The sequence below is a fragment of the Epinephelus lanceolatus genome, chromosome 7, assembly GCF_041903045.1.
Source record: "Epinephelus lanceolatus isolate andai-2023 chromosome 7, ASM4190304v1, whole genome shotgun sequence".
Lineage (NCBI taxonomy): Eukaryota > Metazoa > Chordata > Actinopteri > Perciformes > Serranidae > Epinephelus > Epinephelus lanceolatus.
In genome coordinates this window covers 33,553,827-33,580,072 of record NC_135740.1, presented here as the reverse complement: position 1 = coordinate 33,580,072, position 26,246 = coordinate 33,553,827, and the positions used below count along the sequence as shown (strand labels likewise).

Genomic DNA, 26,246 nt, shown 5'->3' with positions numbered 1-26,246 from the left:
CTTTCCCAGGTGGAGAGAGCTGCTGAAGGAGAAAGGTAATACAATCACAGGCCAGCGCTAACAGCGGCTAACAGCTAATAGCAGCGCAGTGATGCGAGGAGAGGGATGAGGCTGTTAGCGACTGGCCGCTAACAGCGGCTAACAGCCAACAGCGGTGCTGGCCTGTGATTGCATTACCATTCTCCCTCAGCAGCTCTCTCTACCTGGGAAAGGCTATCCTGATGTGGGCCTTCGTTTTTTTAATTCGCCGGTCACGCTGCCTTTTCTATTCCCTTTTGCGCTTTCTTGGCGACAAGGATTCCGTCTCCCGTGATGCTGCATATGCATGATCCTGCATTATGCTCAAAGAGTGGGACTTTGTTTCAAATTTGCCAGGGTAGTAGCGAAGCGCCTCTTGCTCCTCTCCCTCAGCTCCTCAGTCACGCAGCGCTGGCCTGGCTCTCAACGAAAAACGCAGAAGGCAGCGCTGTATGTCCCTTGCTGGTGGGTGTATTCTCAAGATGGCGAAACGTAATGGAACCCCACAGACGACTTACCCGCACAATGTACAAACAAATCCGAAATTCTCCTTTTACGAGAATAAGTCAGATTATTGGTGGAGATAATAGTACACCAGTGATGACATATTTATGAATGCAGACATCAATTTTTGCCAATAAACAACTGAAAATGTTACACAATGTCCCTTTAAGGCTGGATTACATACATGCATTTCCTGTAAATCCTGTGCGCTCAGGTTGACAGTTTGAATCCATCACAGGACTAAAACCAAAAACCACCATATCGAGGGCTAATTAGGGAACATGAACATATCAACTGGCTACTTTTGGAAAAAATGCCAAACATAAAGGGTATCAAAACTATGGTTTGATTTTATATAAATGTTAAAGCTCACACCTTTAATGTGTGCTCGATCCCATGATCACAGTGAATTCAATATATGTCAGATTTTGTTTTGAGAATAATTTTTTCAGGTTTCAGGTTTAGGACCCACAAAAAAAGGGAGAGAAAATTGAATTTTGATGAAACTCTTACAACTGAATAAAGTAAAACCCTTCAATGTGAGTAATAATCAGGACTCTAACTTGGAAAAGAAACTGGAAAGTTTTTCAGGGCTTGGCAAAGACATGAAAGAATATTCCCATCCAAAAAGATTTAGGAAATGTCACGAAAACCTGTTCACAACTTGTATTTTCCTTTTAAAAGCAGAGTGTGGAATGTGAGAGCTGAAGCCCGACCAAACAGCTGTGAGCACGGACGAGACTTGAAGACGTTCACACTGGAATCTGTCAAGTAAGTTGTATTTTGTGTTGAAACAGTCACAGACTTTAAGGAACCCAGCAGTGGCAAACATCCTCACACTAAGTAGTTTGCAGGTTTCAGGAGACACTGATTGCCAAGTCTATTTCACAGTCAGATAACTGGAGAACAGAGCAGCCTTTGTGGAGATTTTGCCATACCTGTTGGTGCAACCTAAACCTCTATTTCTGGGGCGAGTTGTTTTTAACACTGTGACCATGCCATGCTCATTGAACACTGACAATGACTGATCTCAGCGCTGCATTCCTGCTGTGAAGTCTGGCGCAAGAATGAGCGACAGGTAGCAAGCTGCTGTGCAGACCCGGCCACTCCGGTTTCCATTTTGTCTGAGTGATGATGAGGCGTCTTTCAGAGCACAAATATATCATTTAACAGACTTCACATTTATCAGTGCACAGATTGTTCTGAGAGACAACATTTTATTTGCTGTAAATTAGGGAATCAATATGACAACCCTGCTCTGGGTATAACGTCTGTACAACATTTTATAAAAGTCCACATTTCCTCCAAAATGAAATGTCCTTTGTGTATCAGGTCCTCTCCTCCGTCAGAGGTCCTTGCGATTGTCAAAAAACACAATATCTCCCTGGTTTCCAACATCTATTTCTAACAATGTAACAATGAGTGTCAGAGTGACAGTGCTGGTGCTGTCTGCCTGTGCAGTGTTTCAGTTTTCTGAGGAAAATTTGTGATAAACTGTTCAAGATTTTAGTCTGTTTCGTGAGCTGCCATCTTGACAAACAGCCTGTATGAAAAACCAAATGTAAGTCCAGTGAGGTCTGTTTAAAACATTAGATAAAAGTGCACGTTTCACAACTGTTGCTGCCTCTAACAGGTCTGTTGAACTCTGATGTGTCCTGTGATGCAGAAGGGGGAAGTGCCTCAGGCCACACAGCTTTGTCACACTTTATCCCTCGTCCTCCTGTCGCGCTCTCTGTGTCCGCTCAGCCAGCTCTGGGCCTTCCACCCAAACACCACCAGCTGTGTTGCAGTGTGTGTTCGTCCTCGCCAACTCACATCCAACCATCTAGAAATCATGTAATCCCTCTATTTCCCCTGCTGTGAGCCCTGTCAGCTCTGTCCGAAGTCAGCGAAGCTCTTGGCTGCTGAGAAGGCATCGGGCTGCAGGGGGAAGAAGTACTGCTGTGGCAGGAGGAACCCGGTGGTCTGAGAGGGGTGAGAGGGCTGGTGGAGCTGTAGCTGGGTGTGGGTGGAGGGTAGTGGGTGCTGCATGCCTCCTGACATGGGTGGGGATGTGTAAGGGGGAGGGGGAGGTGGAGGCAGAGTCTGAGGGGTCTGGGTGGGGGTGGAGGCTGATGAGGAGACGGTGGCAGACACCAGGCAGCCGTGCTGCTGCTGCTGCTGCCCCTGACCTCCGAGAGAAAACCTCCGCATGGAGCTGCCGCCTCCAGCCGAGCTAGAGCTGGTGGTGGCCGTGCTGGACTGTCGTGATGGGGCACGGAGGCTTGGGGGAGCGGAGGTGAGGATCATGGGGATGGTTTCGCCCTGGCAGCTGCGCAGGGAGAAGCGAATGGGCTGCTGGGTCGGCTGCTTGGGTCGCAGGCAGGTGCAGCAGTAGACGGCCACCAGAGAGCCGACCACGACAAAGGCGACGAAGATGCTCCCTACCATTAGGAAGGGCACATAGACAGGTTCTGAGGGTGGAGGAAACACAGGCAGGTTAAGACCTTAATGGAACAGAGGCTGGAGGTTATTAAAATGTGCACAGGTGTAGATTTCGGGGGGTGCAGGGGACACATACCCCTCAAGATATAGAACATTTTCATTGGTCCCCCAAAGAAAAACATGAATTAAATACACTTGAACAATAAATTGATGCTGAAAAAATGCAAAACCAGTGCATGAAATATTATTAGAATGCAGGAAATTAAATCTTTGATGCTCAAAATTTTCTAGAGGACTCTCAAACCCTTAATGCTGAATAAAAACCTATGCCCTTGAAAATGTTTCTACATGTTAAAAAAACACCCAACATACTTATGTGCTTTGACTTTCTGGGGAAACACAAAAATAATTAATTTAACGACTGAAAACTGTTCAGAGAAACTGCACAAAAATATAGAAATTACATTATTTCTAACACTTCAACTCCCCTGTTTTACATTTACAGGCACAATATAAACATCTTTACACTCTATAATGTAGTCATAAGCAGATGTAAGGACATTATAAGTGTTTTATACTACTACAACTACGTTTTACTATATTTTCATTCATTTTTAAGTTGTAGTTGTTGATGAATACATTAAAAACATCTGCTTACACTGACATTATACTGCTCTGTAAAACATTTAATGTTTAAGTTGTTATTATTAATCAGAAATAGAGTTATTAAAGTAAACTTTTACCTTGTTGGTCACTAAAACTACAGCCTGCTGTTTATGGTGGTTAACATTGTGAATCTAAACATTAATTAATAAGATAATTTCTTTCAAATCCATCATCGTATTATTAACAGACACATTCCTGCTGGAAAACACAAACAGCTCACGTTACACCCTCTGAAGCCCATTTACTCTTTGGGAGGAAATGAGTGTATGTTTATTTATTTTGATAGGAAAAAATAGGAAATTGTGAGCACAGTCTGTTCAGTTAAAGCCCCACAGCTTATCTGTTTGTTAAACTTAAAGAAAACTTTCGGGGTTGAAGTGACCGATTATTAAAGGTTTACCAGCTCACAGTGAGTTAATGTCACACTCTGAGTCTGTCAAATGTTTAAAGAGGCCAAAGAAAAGGGGGTCACTTTCTCATTATGATTACTTTGGATGGCAAATGAGTGAGCTGAGTGTGTTTAGTATTTTGCAGCTCTATAAGCCGGACTGTGTGAGAAAGTTTTGAACGCATTCCTGCATTGTGGTCCGACTTATGTCTGTTAAGTTTTGTGCTAATTTCTGCTTAAAGATTAGTGAAGAATTAAGGGCATTTGTTGAGTGACTGACAGGCTGCGTCAGCAAAAAGCAGTTTTCCTTTTTACACTGACAGCGATCTGCAGGGAGCTCAGGTCAGATGAAGCCACAGGCGCTGAGATAGAAGCTGCTGGAAACTGGACACTTTGACTGAGTAATGCTGGAAATACATGAAAACTTTACTTTTACTTCAGTTTTTTTTTTTGTTTAAATCAATTTAACACACATTAATATTTTGTCCTAAACATGTGTTTAGCCTTTGTTGCCCCACAAAATAGAAATTTGAATCAGAATTTTATTGGCCAAGTATTTGTGCACAAACAAGGTATTTAACACCTGTTTTTTGCTCTCAGTGTACTCAGAAATAGACATACCCAGAAGGAGAAAGGACAACAAAGCTGGACAAATAAATTATTATTATTATGTATACAGGTATATGGAAAAAAATACCTCTTTATATATAAATATTTACAAAAAGCACCAGTGACCAACAATAACATTAAAATACTTAGTTTCTGGTATGAAAAGATGCAGAAAATCTTTAGTTTTATTTATTATAATTTCATAAAACAGCAGGATGATCTGGTCTGGAGGTTAGAAACTTAAGTGTCCCTGAGCAAGGCACAGAAACCTGCCTTATTCTGTCTTTACTGATGTTCAGCTGACCTCTGACCTCCCATTAGAAACCAACTTTCCTAAACATGTGTGCACCAGTGTTCATTATTTATAATGAAATGCAGGCTAAATACAATTAATGTAAGAATAAATAATGTATATGTGGTGTTTTCCCCAACCGAATTTAACTTAAGTAAATTTCCCTTTTATTTTAGAGCTGAGAAATGTATTTTCAAGTTGGTAAGTACTTTAAAACCTGCTGAACTTACGCGCGGCATACTCAGTGTTGTCCACCTCCCTGTCGTTGGTGCAGCTGCCCTGGTCCAGCCGTGCGTCCGCGGCCGCGCAGCAGTAGCGCAGCGCACAGGAGCCGCAGCACACGGTGGCGTCCATGGTGTCAAAGTCCTCCGGACACTGGAAGCCATCATGATAATTCCCATTAGCGTCCAGCCAGCCGTGGCAGTACTCTCCCTGCGCGTCCGATATCCGCAGATTCCAGGTCAGATATCCCAGCAGCAGGCAGCTCAGCAGGCGCACCATCCCGGCAAGCCGCTGGGGGGGTCACGGTTCCCCGCGTCCGGTGGGCTTCAGTTCCCGGAGTGTCGGTCCCCGGTTAGAGACTCTTCATTGAGATTGATTTACTTGAAGAGAAACGCAGCGATCCGGAGATGTAAAGTTATGTCACCGTCATCTTCCCAACATCCACCGCTTTCAGCCAAAAGTTCCCAAATTGAAACGTGAGAAAATCCTTAATTGAATCTTCTCTTTTTTAAGTCACGTGTTAAAACATCTTCTCTGAACTTTCCTCTCATCCAAACATGTCAGACAGTCTGCTCCGGGTCTCGCTCTATCCGCTCCTCTGCTCGTTTGTTGATGTCGGTGCAGAAGTTGTGCGCCCACCTCACTGGAGACTTGCTGCTTTTGTGACTCTGTGAACGCGCGCACGTAACCCCCATTAACCGGACGTGCGCATTCACGTGGTGGTTCCAGGCAGGGGTGCCGATGATTCCCATTACCATGACGGTGCCCAAATAACATGCATAAATTATCTTAATGAGTTTAGTCTGCATGAGAGGAGAGGCACGGTGCAGCGGCTGCAGAGGACTGTGTGGAAATGTGAGTTTGTTTTAATCATGATTTTTACATTTAAAGATTGAACAATGCAAATGTCTTTAATTTAAACACATGGAGCACAACAGGAACAGGCTGTGGCATGCAGGAAAACAACAGCATTTAAAGTGGGACTAAAGTTTAAATACTAGATACTGCAATTTAACCAATTTTGAGTCAGTTTGTGGACATTTCTTCTGATCTTCTCTACTTATATTACTGTTAAAATACATTTTTAAAACCACATTTTCAGCATGTACAATGTTTAAACTTGTATTTGTGTGGCGTCTTTTTCACTGGCACTGCCACAGGGTGGCCAGGGGGCCACAGCCACCCCACCAGGGTTGTAAATTAAGTTTTTTTGTCCAGCTGCCACTGTTGCTGGTGGATTCCAAAAATGTACCAGCCTTTTAATAGATTATTATTGTTTTTTGGCTGGTAAATGAAGCAAATCTAGCAGCTACTTGTATATTTAACCCGCATGTGGCTGGTGCTAATTTCTGACCCTCCATCCCACCTCCGTGAAAATAATCAGAAACAACTGGAAGCCTCTGTGTGGTGTATTTTAACTTGATTACGGTTGTTCCCAGTAAATGTTTTGTTCCTTACAGTCTATATACTCCTTTAAATTAAAGCAGTTTATTTGTCCTTTTGAGGAAAAGGACGATCAGCCTATATGAAGAGCAATTAATCCCCTAACACATGATTATACAGGTACATAACCAGGCTGCTCTCATGCACTGTTTGTAGTTTTCCTACAAAAAGTAATGCACCAAAATTCGTACCTATCCCACTTAATTATGAGCCAGTGCCTCGTGCATAACCCATGTAATTTAGAAAGGCTGTGATCATGTGACCAATGCGCTGACAGAAGTAAAGAATAAAGCAGGAAGCGGTCTTGTAAGGAGGCAGGTTGGGGTGGTGGATGGATCACAAAACACAGGACTTTCCCCAGGAGACTGATGCTTAGAACTTTGAGTGAGTCATTTTAAGGCACATCATCACCATGTTTCTTTTCCTAACCCTAAACACACTGACTTTTCGTGCCTAAACAAAACCTCTGTAACTATACTTTAAGTACGATATGTTATTCGTGGGGTGCAGATTTGTAGGATATTATACAAACTGTTGTATGAGACTATGTAGACAAAATACATTAAGTTAGATAAAAAATAGGACACGCACATCCCCAAAGCCCACTGGGTTGGGTGCTGGATCACAAAGTATCAAAAGCATGAAAAAAGACAAAACACGTTAAAACAGAATTGTTGTGGAACTCAATATGTTAACTGCACCAGTATGAGTCTATGCACATCACATAATTAGTAACACTGACTGTAAAATACATAACCAAAGTATATCAGTATGAGATTCTTTAACCCTCCATATTGACATAGTTTTTACCAATATACTACAACAGAATTCTTGAAGTACAGTTATAGCTTTTGGTTTTGGTGTGCCACCCAAAGATTTTCAGTGGCCCCATCTGGCCTCCCCTATAAACAAATTCTGGGGCCACCAGTGGTATTTTTAAAAACCTGTCCAGACTCTACAGGTGAAAATTAGCCTTCTAAGCTAACCGTCTTTGGACTATCAGGCTGAGTGGACTCTTAACTGTGACTCGTTCAAAGAAGTCCATGCTGAAGTCCGATGATGTGTTTTATCATGATTTATTAAACAAACAACTGAATAACTAAAGCAAAATTAGATTAAATATTATGTCTTATTATAACATGATTCCGATTACATTTTGTGGTAACGGTCAACAGAAAATATTGGAGCCAAAACTCACCCTCTGTGTCTAAAAGACGCCACACCAGTGCATGAACAGGTACTACCAGAAGTGACCCAAAGAACATGTACAGCCTAAACAAATGATAAATAATGAGGGTTAAAGACTCATTCTGGCTCCTACAGTCTTATTTGTGTTAGATTATAGTCCCTGAAAAGTAACAGAACCAAGCAAACTAAATCATTATCTTATAATTCTCACTTTTCCTGGCCAATAAAGCCTCAGTTCAATTAAAGTAACACAGGCTCACATTAATGCATGTGAATAGATTTATAGATAATTCAGGTAGAGTAAGTAGCTTGAAGAGGGTTAAAACTTTTGCAGAATAATTTATTTACAAACCTGTTGGCTGACGTTTGTGCCGCATTATTTTCTGAAATAATTAAAGGTTAATGTGTCAGCCTATCAATATTTCTATTGGGACCATTCCTCTATATGGGCCTGCAATCACGGATGGATTCCTGAACGGGCCTACCTGCAAAATATCACTCAAATTAACCCAGATTGTCCAGGACAAGACTCAGAAGGACCACATTGAGATACAAAGGAACTGCAGAGACACACAAAATAACTACAAAGGGACACAAAATGACAAAGGAAGACATGAGATTACCTCAAAGAGAGACAAAACCTCAAAAAGATGCACAAGGACTACACAGACACACAAGAAAAAATGAGTTAAAACCACCACAAAGTCTGCCTGTCTTGCTCCTATGTAGGACAGGTGGTGGGGGCCTTTAGTATATCTGTACCCGGGGGCCCACTGTCTCATAATCCGCCCATGCCTACAATATAAATCTATATCAATACAGGCTTGTCTCTATAAATCTTTCATTATTACCTTATACAAACATGTCCAGTTTGGAGTCTAGACACAATATTGACTGAGCACTTGCGTGTGTTTAGACATTACACAGAGGTAAAACCTACTGACCTGTTTGGCATGTTGGAAAAGAGAGAAAAACATATTTATGTTAATCAGCAGCAGGTCTGTTTATTCCTCCACCTATTAAAGCTCCTCACGTTGTAACCTATTGATGTGGCGCCCCCATGTGGTGCTGCAAACTTTTAGGCCCGCAGGCACCAGACAGCTGCTACACCTTCCTTCAAACTGTCAGGATTGATAACATGAGGTGAATTGTGACTCAGATTATGGACAGGTAGAGTTTTATTTCTAAAAAAAAAAAGTGTAATATTGTGTGGAAAGCAGGATTAAACAGTATAAAATTAAATTTCCTGTTATTTTATTTTGATTTATTGATCCATTTATAAATTTGTAAATGTTAAGAGGAAGGAAAAATGAATGCTTATTTGCTCTTTTTATGGCTGTGTGGGTGTGGATGGCCTTTTCTTTCATTGCGCTCATGTTGATGCTCTGAGCTCAGTAGCAAAATGGCCTCTGCCTTTTCATTTGTAGGATTTGGTTGTGCGTTTTTTTTTTCATTTCCAGATTGTACAACTGCTACAGCGCCCCGTTGTTCTCTGTGTGGATGGTGGCTACAAAGGAGGCAGGCAGCGGCGCACAAGTCCCGCCTGTATTTCCCTCTGGAGGAGTCTCAGTGTCGGAGCTCCCGACTGGGGATTGGAGCGGCGGCTTGTCAGTAACTGAGCCCACCCTTCACACAGTGTGTATGAGGGAAACCGAGCCAGACAGTGACGGATCTGATCTTCCACTCATCAGCTGCCTGTCACACCAGCACGCCACGATACCGACCCCGGAGACTTTCGCCTTCCGCCGCCGCGCTGTGACACCTGGCCGGGATGGAGGGAGAGATGCAGCCCGCAGATGAAGGGCCCTGCGCCCCGAAGATGTGCCGACAACAACGGGGTCCGTACAGCACCCTGAAAATCTTCCAGAGCAAGCGCTCGGCGGGCAAGTCGCGCTTTGACAGGTCGGCTGTGGTCGAGGTGCCTCTGTTTGGTGACGGACACCACTTCACTTTCCATCCCGAGCAGCCTCATCATTTCCAGCCGCACCATCACCACCACCACCACCAGCAGCGTCTGCAGCAGCAGCAGCTCCACCAAACCAGCGTCGCTATCAGCAGCAGCCAGCAGCAGCATCACCCGACGCCCCAGCAGCAGCAGCAGCAGCAGCAGCAGGATCGTTTCCCATGTGAGAACAGGCCCAGCAGCAGGGTCCCGACATCCACCTCAGCGGCGGCGGCAGCATCTCCCGGTACCCAGCAGAGGCGCGCCAGCAGCGGCAGAGCGGAGCCCAGATTCTCCCCAGACTGCACCTACGGGATCAGCTCAGGTGGGTTTCAAACTTACTCAGAGTGAGTGATGAGAGTGACTCCTGGTCATGTGTGCAGGTCTGCTCCATCTTATTCTCTTAGATTTGGGATGTTGAGACTTTTCTGAGCTGCATGTCCTGATTGTGGAGCTCATTTTGGGTTTTTGCTTGAGCACAAAGCCTCCCGAGTCTGTAAACTTGAAGGACAAAACAATATGTCACTAAAAAGAAACATGTCTTTTGTTCACCTGCATGTTTTTGTTCCCATTTCTTCTTCTCTCCTTCCTGTCAGCAGTGATTGATTTGCAGCTGTAATGAGAGCAGTCATGATTGAATCTCTAGTGTGCATGTGCTAAAAATTACATTGGGTAATTGTCTGTCCATGTGTGTGTGTTTACGTGTGTGTTTTCCTATGTGTGTGTGTGTGTGTGTGTGTGTGTGTGTGTGTGCAAGAAGGGCCCTCACAATCTCCGGTTGAAACACATTGTTCTGTGCTAATTTTTCCCCTCAGCTGCGGTTCATTAGAGGGGCTGTGCAGGCTCAGGGAGAAATGTGTTCCCCGTGTGGAGGGCGGGTCCATGGGAGCCAACATTAAGATGAAAGCAATGAACCTAATCCTGTCAGTTACCAAATTAAACATTACATCTCATCCTCTAATCAGATATTAATCTCTTTATCACTGCTGGAAGCAGAGGCTCAATTTGCTGCTGGTTATTGTTGCTTTGCAGACAATTGAGGGTTCAGAAATTGAGGTGCTCAGGTTGCACTGTATTAACTACATGAGAATTGGGAAACGTGTGCATGAAGTATCATAGGTTTGATCTAAAAACAGGAGTTATCTTTAGCCTACTTCAGTCTGTGAAAGAGCAGCCTGATGCTTTGTAAGTCTTGATGATGACCCATTGTTTGCACCCCTTCTGGCGTGCACGTGGTCCTGATTTCACTCATGAAATAATCACACAAAACCATATTTTCCCCTGCTCATATTACACAAGATGCACCATCCAATCCTGGGCTAAACGTGCCATGCATTCTTACTGATAATGACACATCAAAGTGCTTTTTATCTGCACGATGGGAGCAACTTAATGTCCCTCACATGCCTGGAAAAAAACTTGATGCCCTCCTCGTGAAGAGAGGCAGCAGAGACCCCTTGGACTCAGCAATCAGTTCAGCACACAATAACACAAATTGCATTGAAAAGCCGTTCCCAAAGAGTTGTGATTAAAATAAATGGGGCTCATAAATTTGCCTCTGCCGAGCGTGTTGTTTTTAATGAAATTTTATGAGGCTCTCAGCTCACCGTGCCACAGAACTGGTGAGAGAAGAGAGGAGAGGAGGGTGGCGGTGGGTGGGTGGTTGGGGGGGTGTGCAGGGTGAAGGCGAATGGTATCAGATACATCTCGATGGGTAAACAGAGACAGCACGCATATTAATAAATGCGACACATCTGCGCCAGGCTGATAGACACGTCTGAGCGAGTGGCAACGCAGCAGTGGCCGCCTAGAACTCATTTTGTCTGTGTGTGTATTAGTGTGTGTGTGTTTGTGTGAGGACAGTGGACTCATAATCATTACATGGAGGTATGTGTGAGATCATCTCATTGAGACGTGCCCAGACTACCAGGGAAACTGTATACTGAGGCTCGTTTCTGGACAATGGCTCCGTGCTGATTCTCTTTGCTCGGCTGGGTTTGGTCGCAGCAGATACTGTGACTTTAGAGTTTATTGACATCTGAATAAATCAGCATAATCAAGCTGACATTTCTATGAGCAGAGGAGCCGACTGTATGTGGAAAGCTTTGCCACAAAAAGACATGGTGGGGAAGAAAGAAAGAAAGAAAGAAAGAAAGAAAGGAAGGCAAACCAGTGAAAGACAAAACACAGAATCACTCACAGTGTTTCTATAAGTGTCGCTGCTGCTCTCCCACAGGAAGTACATCACTCAAGTACTGTACTTCGGAGGTACTTGTACTTCCATCCTCTGCTACTGTCTGCTTCATTACATTTCAGAGGTGAACATTGGACTATTTACACCACTACATCTATTTGACAGCAGATTTAGATCTAGCTTTAAAAACACACACGATTTAAACTCACAAATTAAAATGCATCGTTAGAAAAAACCCAGCTTCTTTGACTGGTGACCCTTCACAATAAAGCAATCTAGCTGGAGCTCCTTGTTGATAAGCTGTCAACAGTTTCACTAAACAAAAAAGTCACTTCAAAACTTCTCACATGGCTTCATTAATCAAGTTTTCGAGGCCCAGTGAGGTTAAATTCTACAATATTTCACAATAAAAGCACAAATTGGAAACAGCTTTGTTGCAAAACCTATAATTTCCCTGCTTTTCTCCCCCATTTCTCATCTCACGGCCCCTCAGATTTATTTTCAGCAGACGCTCTTAGCACCCAGGTGTCCGTAGCCAACAATGCTATTTGCACCCAGGTGTAAATAGCTAATGTGGCTATTTACACCTGGGTGCAGGCCTATACAGCATCACGGCAGAGACAGGCACCCAGGTGTCTGTAGCCAACAATGCTGTTTGCACCCAGGTGTTTACTCCTGGGTGTCCAGGCAAATGTCGAAATATGAGGTTTACACAAACGGGTCTATTCAGCTGTTCTACAAAGGTTTGCTTACACGGTACATTCAGCAGCTTTATACATCGTAAAACTGAAAATAATAACTCATCTACGTCTAAAAACAATAAGCCAGCACTGGACTCAAATCTGAATCTCCCCATGTGAAAGTCCTCCTCCATTTTATGTTACGTTTTATTACAAAAGCAAAGTCACTTATGATTTGATGGATCCAGCCTATACCTCTGCATCCTTCTGTGTGTCAGCTCTGGTAGTTACCAGCTACGCTCCTCCAAGTGGTTGCTTTCTAATGTACCCCGGGTTTTAACACATCAGGGGAAAACTGCATTCTCCTACTCTGCACACTGGACATGGAGCAACCTTAAAAAAGATCTAAAATTAGAATCACTTATACCATTGATAAATTTTAAGGGCATCATAAAGAATCTGGTGACAGAGACGTGTGCTTGTTTTTCTTGAGAGGCCTCTATGTTTGAATAGTTGTTGTTTTATTGAAGATTTATGTATTATATGTTGTATTATATGTTGTAACATGGCCAGGTCTCTCTGGTAAAGGAGATATTTAATCTCAATGGGACTTCCTGGTTGAATAAAGGTTAAAAAAAAGTCCTGTGCTTAACCCATTAATCTGCCTTATCTTAGTCCTGCCATGGACTGTGTCCCACTTTACACTACGTCACCTGACTTTTTAGCAGCACTTGTACATTTTACTTGTACATTTACCACTTTAATCTCAGAGAATATCTGAGACTGGCTAATACTATCCCTTACATGACCTTTTTGCCTTAACCCTAACCGCCTTTGACCTCTATGCATCGACGTAACAAGTTTTAGCCATTTAGAACATGTCATAGGGATGGGTGTAAGTAGCCGACTGGCTGCAGTGCCCAAAGAGGTCAAGCACAGATTAGGAAACAGTCCCAAGAAAACTCTATGAATACAGATTTGTGTCGTGAGACCTATTTTGTTCTTCCTCCCTACCCTGTTAATCTTTTCAAAACCTCTCAGATTTGTTTTCTGACCCTCACGTTGGCTACTGGAAGAAACTAGCTCCACTTCAAGCTACAACAGTAACATACAGTTTGCATATCAATGCATCAGTAATAATTATTATAAGTAATAATGCCATGTATTATAATGTAACACAGGGGCCACTTTTCTGTAGAGTGAGTACTTTTACTTTGGAAACTAAAAGCAGATTTTTTGATAATACTTCAGGTCCTTTATTTGTAAAGGAGTTTTTCTTGTACTGATACTTTTACTTTAGTAGTAAAAGACCTGAGTGCTTCTGTCATGACTGTGTTTAGTGTAAAGTATAATGTCTGTTAAAACAGGACGATAGCCAACAAGGAAAAGATTCATGAAGTTGCTGCTCTGGAGCTTTTGACTGCATCACATGAGCTTCATCATCACATTAAGTTAACTTGATTGTCACAGAACTGTAGATGTTGAGACGTCTCATCCATCCTGACTTAAAAGTTTCATCATCTATATTCCAAAGTGAACTCAATCTGTTGATGAAGACCCAGTGATGCAGCCCAAAGCTCCAGAACAGCTACTAAATAGACCTTAAGGTTAGATTGTTTTGTCAGCTGCTGTTCCCAAGGTGAAAAATGAACCGTGAACATCAAATATATCCATCTCTGAACACAGTAGACCTGTAGATGATGTTAAAGTTCATCCCCACCATCTCTGATCTCTTGATTTTGCTCTGCTACAGAGAATCGTCTCATCCTGGATGCCTTCGCCCAGCAGTGTAGCAGAGTCCTCAGCCTCCTCAACAACGGCCGTCTCTTGGAGCCCTCCTCCTCCTCTCCCTCCTTCACCTCCAACATCAAGCTGGAAGACGGGCCAGGGGAGGTCCAGGCGCTTCACTGCTCCTCACTGGGGAAATCCAAACCTGAAGAGAGCTCATCCACCACAGACCCAGAGGAGGAGGCCCAACAAAGCCATTTAAACCAACAACAGACCTCTGCTGTTCTCCGCATCTTCACAGACTCCCTACAGAACTATCTGCTCTCAGGGCCTCAGCAGCAGCAGCAGCAGCAACATCTGGCTGCAGGTCTGGAGGATGAGCAGTGTCCGCTGGCAGAGCCTGGCTCAGGGGTGTCTCCTCCGACACACAACCTGGGAGGCTGGGGCTCGCCGACTCCGTCAGAGTCGTACGGCCACCCGTCGTCCACGCTGCCTGAGGAGGAAGAGGAGGAGGAGAACTGCTGTCCACGCTGTCTGGAGTTGGAGCAGGAGGTGCTGTCTCTGCAGCAGGAGAACGAGGAGCTGCGCAACAAGCTGGAGAATATCCCAGGTGCAGTAGTGAAAGCTAAAACTTCACAGGGGTTTGAGTCTCTCCTCTGGGACTGGTTAAAGGTGCACTCATACAGATTGGTGACAAATTAAAGGGAAGGTGTTTTTCCATTATGAGCATCTCCTGCCAGAGATTCTGGGCTTTATTCACAAATAACTATACAGCTGAGGCCCTTTCATCCTCATCAGTTATTGTCATAATTCTAATATTCAACTATAAAAACTTTGTGTGCCAGTCCTAGCTTACAACGGAGTGTAATGATCTGCTACTCCAAGGGTTAGGGTTAATTTCTTGTGTCATGAAATTGCTCATATGTAGCCGGTGTTTATTGGTAGCCTATTAACAGGCATGTAGGTTAAATATAAGATTTTGATTTGCATCCAAGCAGGTGTTAAGATGGCGTATCTAGTCTTGCTGGAAGATACCGCAGCAGTGCCTCCAGGAGACAGGGCATCTTCAGAGACCGACATGACATGTTTAAAGAGAATGTCAATCGGCTTATCGGCTGTTTTCGACTGCCGAGACATTCACTTATATGTTTGCTGCTTTCCCCATGATACACCCTCTAGACAAATGTATTTCCTTGTATAGAGAAATGGGGGCGTGGCAGCATGCTGATGCCAAATAGCACCTGTACATTTCCGCATGGTGGTGAGAACAAATGTGGCCAGTGCACACGTGTTGTGAACCCAACAGTAATTTTGCGTACACACAGTAAAAACATTTCCAAGAACATGGTAATGAACACGGCCCTGTGTCTGTGTATCTGGAGAGCTACTGGAGACTTGGCTTGGACTTCAAAACAGCTCTGGTTTAATGTCTATTCATTTGCTGATTGCAATCCATCAAATAGTTGTTGAGATATTTCAGTTTAGACCAAAGTGATGGACCAGCATTGCCATCTACAGAGCCAAACAGCTCATACAGCTAGAAATGATGATTAAACTCGATAATCAAGCGAATTAATTTTATGTAGATTGATTAATTGACTGTTTCAACGCTACTTCACTCATTTATTTAAGCTCTCTAATTTGTCACCTGTCTGTATATTTCAGGGAAATTAGTTTGTGCTTCTGTATTAATCAATACTAAACCTACATGTCTGTGCAGGCGTCATTTATTTAGGTTAAGTTTGTGCGTGTCATCAGTTTCAGAGAGCCACACGCTGTCACTCTCTAAATGCATCACAGAGTTTGGGGCAACAGTCTTAATAGCATCTATTTTTATTAAGATTTCTGCTCTCCCCAAAGCATTCACAGCTCCCCAGTGTCACCTTAACCTAATTTGCACTAAACCGGCTCATTTTATCTGTGTGTTGAGGGGATGTATAGTCATATCTCAGCCTCTTTGCTTGCTTGCTGGGAAATTTCACAATGCATCTTTATTTTTGGTCACATTGTCTTTATATACAGTTCCCTGTCAAAATGTTCTCGACTACTTCAAGACTGTTCTTGAGTTTCACAACCAGCTGGTCCAGCCGATGCCAGAGGAGCAGCTCACTGAGGTGAGGAAACAGGCTGCAGTGCATCATTCACAGCTATTCGAAGCATGTGTGATCGGTAGCATATGTTAAGGTATAAAAATATCAGGTCACATTCATCTCACATTATTAACTTCTTTGTTGTGTAAATTGTGTGATTAAGTGGTGTGAAAATATGTAATTATAGAAAACTTTGTCTCTGCAGGAAGAAGAGCGGCAAACAGTCTTTGAGGTCTGTGTTTCATCCTTTGATAAATTCTGTTGTTTATTAAGAACATAAAGGATTTTTGTGTGTATTTGTGTAATATGTGCTTGTGAAACCAACAGGAAGTGGTGGTAAATAAGGGAAATTGACACTAGATGATGCTGTACATCCTGTAAGAAGGCAAGGAAAACAAAAGACGGAAAAGTCATGGTGACAGTGACAGCAGCTGCATCTGAGCGTCTAATGGACAGAACCATGATCTGTTTGGAGACCAATAACAAGGAAGACAAATGTACATATTTAGATAAAAATAATAAGTCAGCAAGCATTATGTAATGTGTGTTTTCTAATCTTGTGTAAGGATTCGTCAGTCAGAAGTCGAAACAACAAAGATATTATGGGTTAAAGTGTGGTTTTTAGTGCCCGCCCCATTGACTCTAATAGAACTGACACCAAAGTCTGGCTTCTCGAACACTGTCACTGTCACCATGACCTTCTTTTCTATATTCCTTAAAAGAAGGACAAAAATAAATTTTGAAAAACTCTAGACAATGCAGTCAGATTTGGAGCCATGTGAGGCAGCAGGACGAGTGTAACCATGGCATACCTGACCTTCCTCTGACCCTCACACCTTCTGTCTTCCTCCTCCCCGCAGGGCAGTAAACAGCTCCTGGAGAACTACCCTCTCTTCATCTCTAACAAGCAGTGGGACGAAGCCGTCAACTCCTCCAAGAAGGACGGCAGGCGGCTGCTGCGCTACCTGATTCGCTTCGTCTTCACCACAGACGAGCTCAAGTTCTCCTGCGGTTTGGGCAAAAGGAAGCGTTCAGTCCACTCAGGAGATCCAGGCCTGGAGAGACGGCCGCTCAACCCCGTCAAAGTCAGCTGCCTCAGAGGTACGCGGCCAGAAAAAAGCTGTAAAGTATTCACATGTTGCTCCAGTCTGCTCAGTTTAAGTGATACATTAAGGCTTAAACACAACACTGATAAAACTCCTGCAGTTGTCCTACAGCCAGAAGCTCTGGCAAAAGGTTGCTTATAAAATGTTAGTGTTGTTTGAATGATGTAGCGCCATGCTTATTAGAGCACTCCACTTTTACAGCCCATGTTTCAGACTTCAAAAGCAGCAGTAACTAACAAGTGAGCTCAGTATTTATGAGCCCATAACAGCATAACTGAGACTGTGTTTAAGTGGCAAGCAAATGTCAGCCAAATACAATTTTTGATCACATGGATGTGGGTTATCATATTATTAAATATATATATAAGAACTGATACATTCCTGGTCATGTGATTTCAGTTATAACCGATCAGATTACCCTCCTACTCCAGTTGATCATTGCAACCACAAGGCATCATAAAGTTTTTACTGCGGGAAAGATCGTCTTAAAGACACAAATACTTTTGAAATTGGTGCTACATGACCAGAGCAAACAGAGAAAAAATAGCTGTGGAATTTGGTTTTATTTAAGAGGTAGAAAACCTACAACTACCAGAATCCATTGTGCCAATAAACGCTCCCACTGGTGGATGACTTAATGGAAATTCAACAATTTTTCCGCAGGAAACTATATGGAGGCCAGCTGGTAACACATGATCTGAAATTACCTTTAAACAGTGAGATAAAATATGTTTGTCTATGGCGAGAAATAGACAACGCAGTCACAGAATCTTGGTTCATATTTGATAAGCACTGCCTAATTTTATGGTTTGATCTAAAAAATTTCAGCCTCTGTTTTCACAATACAAGAAACAGTGAGGCGCCCTTTTCCTGTTCCCAAACTCTCATAATACAGCCAAACAGTGCACTAAAATATGTTTCTGAAGACATTTTAGGTGAGAAATAGAGTCTTGGTTTATATTTGATCAGCCCTGTTTTCATGGGTAAATGGGAAGTTTAACATAGTTCATTTACGCATACTGCCCACATTGTAATGATCCAGAGCTGGTTGAAAATGAGCAAAGTATCCCTTTAAGACAGAAAAAGTCAAACTCTATCTTTTAGTGTAACACCTTTACCACTATTTCATTCATTTCCACCATAAACTGTCTCACAATTTATTATTTTAAAACTGCTATAATGTTTTTTGGCCACTTGGTGGCAGCAAAAACAAGCTTAAATACAACATTAACATATTATTAACTCATTATCTTTTAAGTTCATATGGTGAACTTGTTATTAAACAGTTGCTTATTTACACATCTGGCTATTTCAGAGCAACGTGATAATTTATTTAGTTCAATATTCACTCTCTGTTAGCTCTGTTTCAGGTCTCTATCAACTCCTAAAGGGAAATATCAGGGGCCAGTTGCACAAAACACCTTAAGTTAAGATTTTCCTTTAAGTCCTAGTCAAGGTTTTTTTTTCTCAAAATAAAATTGGTTGCACGAAACATCCTTAAGTCTTCTCCTTAAGGTTTCCCTAAAATGTTGACTAAAGTATTTGTGATTTTCTCCTTATCTTGGTCTTATACCACAGGAATCCCCAGACCGTTGCACAAAAGATCTTAACAACAACAAGATACCTCTGACTCTGTCTTAACTGCAACATGACCAAGTTTGTGGTGATAAATGAAATAAACTAATACACTCTGAGAAGAGTTTTCTACGACCAGGAGAACCAGATGGATACGCTTTTGATTTGACTGAATTAATTTTCATTGCAATTTCTTCCTACAATCGTTTTCTGTTTTCTGGTATTTGGGGATCAAATTTACTGTGCAGGATGTGCTTTCTATGATCGTATTCATTCAGAAGTATAATCTCCTCTGATCAATATGGTTTTCTTGCCTTCTTTTATTCTGCCATTTTTTCAGTATCTAATTATAAGCCAACTTTGTGAGACAATAACAGGCATCACAAGCGTGAGTCAAAGCAAACAAACAGTCTCCATGGAAACTTTAACCGCTGTAAAATATCTTTCAACGCAGTTAATAAGTTACATTTTTCCTTTAAAAGGAAACCTTTTAAGGGATTCTGTGCAACTGTGTAAGTCCCTAAGCTGAGGAGAAATTTTGAGGCGTTTTGTGCAACTGGTCCTTGGTTCTTAAACTGCTGAATGATCCACTATGTTGACCAGCTAGTCTCTAACTGTGTCTGTATGCTGTTTGCTGCTGAGCAGGTAGTGTACTGTCAGCTGTTTAGAGCTTTCTCATTGACATTGGTTCCCTGCGCGGCCAAAAACAGCAGAGAGCAATGAGAGTGAACCAAAGCAGTAAAATTGTGACTGGAAAATTGGCCTGACAGCAAAACAATGAGCCTAAACTCAGTGTAAAGCTTGTTTAAAGAAAGGGGAGGTGCAGATTCATGTGATAAATCTCTTTAAGTTTCACATTGTCATTTCATACATTGTTATTTCTTTTCACACTGATCTCACATCCAAATATAAGACTAAGCATTCATACCTTTAATTTGACTGAGATAGTTCTTTTGGATCTTGTGATTTAAGTCCCATGATCATAGTTTGTGTGACACATGTACAGTGAAGTTTAAAGTGTCACCCCTGTCGAAGCCTGATACAAATCAAGGCTTGCTTTGGTATGTTTGATCTTTTTTTGATTGAAAATCTTCCCGCCAGAGTTCATCCGGATGCACTGTGCCTCAAACCCAGACTGGTGGATGCCCTCCGAGGAGCAGATCAACAAAGTGTTCAGTGATGCTGTCGGTCACGCTCGTCAGGGCCGGGCGGTCGGCACGTTCCTGAGCAGCAGCGGCAGCAGCACCAGCAGCCTCTACATGGACGCCTTTGACGGACACCTGTCACAGGACGAACTGTATTTAAAAGGCTGCCAGAACGGCCAGTCGGACTGAAGTTAAAGGAGAAGCAAAAGACAAATGCCTGAAATGTAGCTGTACAACAACATATCCCAAAACACTGACCTTAACCTGTCACTTTACACAGTGAAGAAAACATTCCAGAGGTTTATCCTACAGAATATAACCACAGTCTCTCTGAACCACTTTCAGTAGTTTGTAGCTTTTTTGCCATTTTTATACAGACAGTTATGTTTCGTTAAAATTTGACTCTTAAGCTGTTTTAAACTTTTAAAATTTGAGTCTTCCATTTGCTACTTTTTCTATAGTTTCATGTTTTGAACAGTTACGTCTCTATCAGTGGAATATTTCTGTTTGTTATGTTGTGTTTTTGGGATGGAGTTCCAGTTGAGTTTTTTCACAATTTACTTGCAAACCTTCAGGTCATCAGGAAGCTATTTGTGTTCATGTTACTCAAGCCAGAGACTTATTATATCCATCACTGACACCACAAGCTATGGAGGCCCATTTCCACCAGTGTGATGAAAACAAAAGATCCTGTGAGTCATTATAAAGAGAAACTCCCTCAAAACGACTTAGTGTCTCTAAATTATGAGAAAAAATTCTCCAAATAATGACTTAATAATGAGAAACATTATTAAAATGACGATTTTAAGATACTGATTATTTTGAGATACCATGTCATTAATTTAGCAAGTTTCACTTTATTTTGAAACACTAGCATATGATTTTGATATCAGTCATTATTTGGAGATACTAACTCATTTTTGAGAAAAGCAAGTCATTATTTTAAGAAAGTCTCTGTTTTGTAGATACTAACCTATTATTCTGAGAAAGTTTGTCATTATTTAGAGGTACCACCTCGTTATTTTTGTGATACTATTTTTATTCTATTTTATTTTTTTTAAAGAAAAGTCATTATTTTAAAGATGTTCCTTGATATTTAGAGATATTAACTCAATATTTTTGAGATACCAAGAATTTGTCATTATTTTGAGAAAGTTTCTCATTTTTTTGAGATACTAACTTATTATTCTTAAATACCAAGTCATTATTTTGAGATACCAGGTCATTATTTTGAGAAACCAAGTCATTATTATGAGAAACCAAGTCATTATTATGAGATATCAAGTCATTATTTTTGAGATACCACATTGTTATTTTTGAGATACCACGTTGTTATTTTGACATAGCAAGTCATTATTTTGAGATACCAGGTCATTATCTTGACATACCAAGTCATTATTGTGAGATGTCAAGTCATTATTTTGAGATACCAGGTCATTGTTTGGAGATACCAACTCATTATTATAGAATACCAAGTCATTATTTTGAGATACCAGGTCATTATTTGGAGATACCAAGTCATTATTTGGAGATACCATGTCATTATTATGGAATACCAGGTCATTATTTTTGATATACCAGGTCATTATCTTGACATACCAAGTCATTATTATGAGACATCAAGTCATTATTATGAGATGTCACGTCATTATTTTGAGATACTAGGTCATTATTTTTTAGAGACTTTCTCATTAACTTGAGATACCAAGTCATTATTTTGAGATACCAGGTCATTATTCCAGGTCATTATTATGGAATACCAGGTCATTATTTGGACATACCAAGTCATTATTTTGTGATACCAGGTCATTATTTTGAGATACCAAGTCATTATTTGGCGATACCAGGTCATTATTTTGACATACCAAGTAGTTATTATGAGACATCAAGTCATTATTATGAGATACCAGGTCATTATTTTTTAGAGACTTTCTCATTAACTTGAGATACCAAGTCATTATTCTGACATACCAAGTCATTATTATGGGATACCAAGTCATTATTCTGACATACCAAGTCATTATTTTGCGATACCAGGTCATTATTTTGACATACCAAGTCATTATTATGGGATACCAAGTCATTATTCTGACATACCAAGTCTTTATTTTGACATACCAAGTCATTATTATGAGACATCAAGTCATATATTAAGTCATTATTTTGAAAAAGGTTCTCGTTATAATGACTAAACAGATCGTATGTTTTTTCATCACATTGCCTGTAATAAGCTTCTCTACGTAGCACCTCCACCTTCCTATATCAAGGAAAGTAGCATTTAATATTTCTCCACCAAATTCTGCGTCATTGGTGAAGCACCTTTACTTGCAACCTCTTCTACAGGAGTGCCTCTGAGAAAGTCGTTTTGTTACCTGTAGTGTTGCACTTTGCATCCCCATGTGTTTTTCTTAATTTGAATCGATTCTGACGTGTCAAGTTTTAAAAAGAAAAGTGCATTCAAAGTCTTTCCAACGTGCTCAAATGCAGCTTCCCTTGGGTTGAAAGAAGTATTAGTCAAGGCTGATAGGTTATAAACTTCCTGCAGCAGATTTCAGGATATTCAACTAAAAAAGAAAAGTGCGTCATATTGCAGAAGAGTCTTAATAACTGCAGAAAAGGTAGCATGAGGTATCCTAAATTAGTGTAAAATGCTGTATATGGCAGCGATATAATGCTGATGACGCTATTCCAATCATTAAAAAGGAACAACACAGTGGAGATAAAAAAGGAGACTGTTTCTATTTTATGCTAATTTCTGCACTTTCTTTGCTGTCATAGATTATTTTATTCATCCTGATGTAAAAAGTCTTCAACTTACAGTAAATTTATCACATTTTACTTTTAGTTTTTCATCAGTGAGAGGACTTTTTGACTCAGGATGAATGAATGTTGCCATAAAATAATGCCTTAAACTTGATTCAAGACCTCCACAGTACAAAGTGTTGATAGTTTGTGTGTTGTTACGTAATCACAACGTGGGTTTGTACTGTCCTCTTCACTATTACAGACAATATCCACATCTAAATCTTTATCTTTTGACCCGAGTGGAAAAAAAATCGAGCACTTCTTCTTGTCTGAACCTCTTATTTGCACTTTTACGTGTCTCCTTGTGGCTGTAGCTGTCCCACAGTGAGAATTTAACCATTTCTTATTCTTTGTATTTATTTTATTTGGTACTCAATAACTTCACTTCACGACACCGTTTTCTACGTTTTGAATGTACCAGATTTATTAAGTCAGTTTGCCACGTCGACAGTGCTGTGTAAATGTGTAATATAAAGTACAGTATTGTGTGAGGTGTTCTCTCTCTTTCTCTTAAAGAAGCCAAGTAGAAAAGTGCCACAGAAACCTTAAACAGTTGGATTCTGTCGTTGTGTTGCTGTTCTGAATGTGAGCGTTTATTTGTATTTACTCCCTCAAAGTGGCTGTTATCAACACTGTGAAACATCAGTAGGATTTTTACAAATCTAATAGCTTCTGTTGTTTTTTATTTATGATAAATAAAATAAGCACTGAAGCTGAAAGCTTACACTGATGATCATCTATCTGTTATATATGTGATATGAACATTTGTTTAATTCTTAATCAGTTTAAAGGGAGTTTTTTTGTGTGTGTGTCACTGAATAGCATCAAATACGTGATTCCAGATCATGATGCATTCCATCCATCCATTTTCATCCGCTTATCCGAAGTAGCAGGCTGAGCAGAGTATTCCAGACGTCCCTCTCCCCAGCAACACTTTCCAGTTCCTCCTGAGGGACCCCAAGGCATTCCCAGGCCACATAAGATATATAATCCCTCCAGTGTGTTCTGGGTCTGCCCCGGGGCCTCCTACCAGTTGGACGTGGCCAGAACACCTCCAACAGGAGGCGCCCAGGAGGCATCCTGATCAGATGCCCAAACCACCTCAACTGACCCCTTTCGAAGCGAAGGAGCAGCAGCTTTACTCCGAACTCCCACCGGATGTCCAAGCTCCTTACCCTATCTCTAAGGCTGAGCCCAGCCACCCCACGGAGGAAACTCATTTCGGTCGCATGTATCCATGATCTCATTCTTTCGGTCACTACTCAGAGCTCATGACCATAGGTGAGGGTTGGGACGTCGATGGACCAGTAAATTGAAAGCTTCGCCTTCTGGCTTAGCTCCCTCTTCACCTCTTCATGATGTATTGTATAGTTAAATTTTGTAACATTTGTATGTTACATACATATCATATCAACGTTTCTACAGTGCCGTAGCTTATGAGCTGACTTTATGGAAGTGGAGGAGATGGTGGATGGCATGACATCTAGGCCAGACCGGCATTCAAGACCAACAAACACCAACCCATCAGCGTTTCCAGCGGCTTTTAGCCACCAAAAATAGGTGTTTTTTTTAGCAACCTGTTGCTGTGTTTCCACGGGAGAAAGTGCCACACAAAGTGATTGTTTTTTATTAAGATATTGCTGCATTTCCAGTTGGAATTGTGCTCCCAATAGTGGGTACTTTAAGCTAAAACATGATCTTTTCCTAACCAAAACCAAGTGTTTTTTGTGCCTAAATGTAACCACATGTAACCACAGCACTGTTAAAATAAAAACTTTCAACATATCTGCCACATAAAACATACAAATGTAACATATCCGTGGTACGATGCCAACATTTATTGCCAAATTTAAAAATTGCACCACCCTTCCCTCAGTATCTCAAAATAATGTAACACTATTTTGCAATAACTAAAGGCACACAATGAATTTAAGGTGGTGTCTTCCAATTCAACCCATAATATGTTAATGGAATAATAATTTTAACATAGCCAACAAATCAAACAATATGGGTGGAATTTGGAAATATCGAAATGATGACAAATATTGTGCCTCCTGTTCACTGAATATGGCATATGTTTAAGTTTTGAACTGATAGTAAAGGCACACTCTTTTCAGTCACTATAGACCAGGGGTGTCAAACTCGTTTTAGTTCAGGGGCCACATACAGCCCAAATTGATCTCCAGTGAACAGGACCAGTAAAACCACTGCATAATAAATAACCACTTCAAATTTCTTCCTTTCTTTAGTGTAAAGAAGTACATTCTGAAAACGTTCATCCATTTACAAAACAAATGATAAACAGTCCACAATATCCTCAGAAAAATATGTGCAAACTGTCTCAGTTTTTCCACATTCAGCAAGTCTGCTACTCACTGTCATTACATCTGACTTCTTATTCATAATTTTACACTAAAGTGAAGCTGTTGAAAAAGCAGGTGAAGTTGTCCCCTGCCTTACAAACCATTTACAATCTAAAGTTTTGTCAGTGCCTCAGCAGCAGGGTTCCACTCATATTGTTTCAGGATAGAAGTCTGAAACAGATTCTTTTGCACTGAAGCTGCTGGTTGACGACGGACGGCACACCAAGTATCCACTCTCTGTTTAAATTACTCCTGACACCTCAGCATTCACAAGTGCATCAGTATTAGGTGTGCAAGGTCATCTAGTGGGCCAGATTGGATCCTTTGGCGGGCCGGTTCTGGCCCTCGGGCTGTATGTTTGGCACCACTGCTATAGACCCTTCAACTGGCCCAAAAAATATAGACGACGCCCACCCTCCCTCTCATGGAAATGGTGGTGTCTCTTCCCCAAGCTCAGGTGCTCTACCAGAGACCTGGGAGTTTGAGGGTTCTGGGCAGTATCTTAGCTGTTCCTAGGACTGCACTCTTCTGGACAGAGACCTCAGATGTTGTACCTGGAATCTGCTGGAGCCACTCTCCCAGTTTGGGGGTCACGACCCTAAGTGCTCCCATTACCACTGGCACCACTGTTGCCTTTACTCCCTACATCTTTTCTAGCTCCTCTTTCAGCCCTTGGTGTTCTTCCAGGTTCTCGTGTTCCTTCTTCCTGATGTTACTGGCGCTTAGATGCAGAGGATTTGGGATATATAGATATATTCCATAATCTTTGCCTATCAGTAACATTTGTCAGGATACCAATACATTTCACTTTGTCTCAGTGTCTCAGCAGACAGCTTTTGTTTCAGAGGTCGGATGGTGGCTGAC

The 26,246-nt window shown here is 41.5% G+C and overlaps 2 protein-coding genes across 2 annotated transcripts; one reads left to right on the top strand and one right to left on the bottom strand.

Annotated features, from left to right (window-relative positions):
* Nucleotides 1-2,259: 2,259 nt before the first annotated feature.
* Nucleotides 2,260-5,532, bottom strand: shisa3 (shisa family member 3). The gene is made up of 2 exons (XM_033632661.2): nucleotides 5,132-5,532; nucleotides 2,260-2,975 (listed from the first exon to the last, which is right to left on the bottom strand). Exons 1-2 carry the CDS (start codon nucleotides 5,400-5,402, stop codon nucleotides 2,392-2,394), a joined length of 855 nt encoding a protein of 284 aa, XP_033488552.1. The 5' UTR covers nucleotides 5,403-5,532; the 3' UTR covers nucleotides 2,260-2,391.
* Nucleotides 5,533-9,101: 3,569 nt separating this feature from the next.
* On the top strand, nucleotides 9,102-23,658 carry bend4 (BEN domain containing 4). Its single transcript, XM_033632772.2, has 6 exons — nucleotides 9,102-10,021; nucleotides 14,324-14,908; nucleotides 16,321-16,412; nucleotides 16,594-16,620; nucleotides 17,249-17,489; nucleotides 20,171-23,658. The coding sequence occupies exons 1-6, from the start codon at nucleotides 9,526-9,528 to the stop codon at nucleotides 20,401-20,403; spliced, it is 1,674 nt and encodes a 557-aa protein (XP_033488663.2). The 5' UTR covers nucleotides 9,102-9,525; the 3' UTR covers nucleotides 20,404-23,658.
* The last annotated feature ends 2,588 nt before the right edge of the window (nucleotides 23,659-26,246 follow it).

What these genes read in the sequence shown, in the direction of transcription:
- bend4 (XM_033632772.2), top strand. Translation starts at nt 9,526, where the DNA reads ATGGAGGGAGAGATGCAGCCCGCAGATGAAGGGCCCTGCGCCCCGAAG. An exon ending in CAGAGGAGCAGCTCACTGAG is followed by an intron (nt 16,413 to 16,593) that starts GTGAGGAAACAG and finishes TTGTCTCTGCAG; the next exon opens with GAAGAAGAGCGGCAAACAGT. An exon ending in CAAAGTCAGCTGCCTCAGAG is followed by an intron (nt 17,490 to 20,170) that starts GTACGCGGCCAG and finishes TCTTCCCGCCAG; the next exon opens with AGTTCATCCGGATGCACTGT.
- shisa3 (XM_033632661.2), bottom strand. Translation starts at nt 5,402, where the DNA reads ATGGTGCGCCTGCTGAGCTGCCTGCTGCTGGGATATCTGACCTGGAAT. An exon ending in CAACACTGAGTATGCCGCGC is followed by an intron (nt 2,976 to 5,131) that starts GTAAGTTCAGCA and finishes CTCCACCCTCAG; the next exon opens with AACCTGTCTATGTGCCCTTC.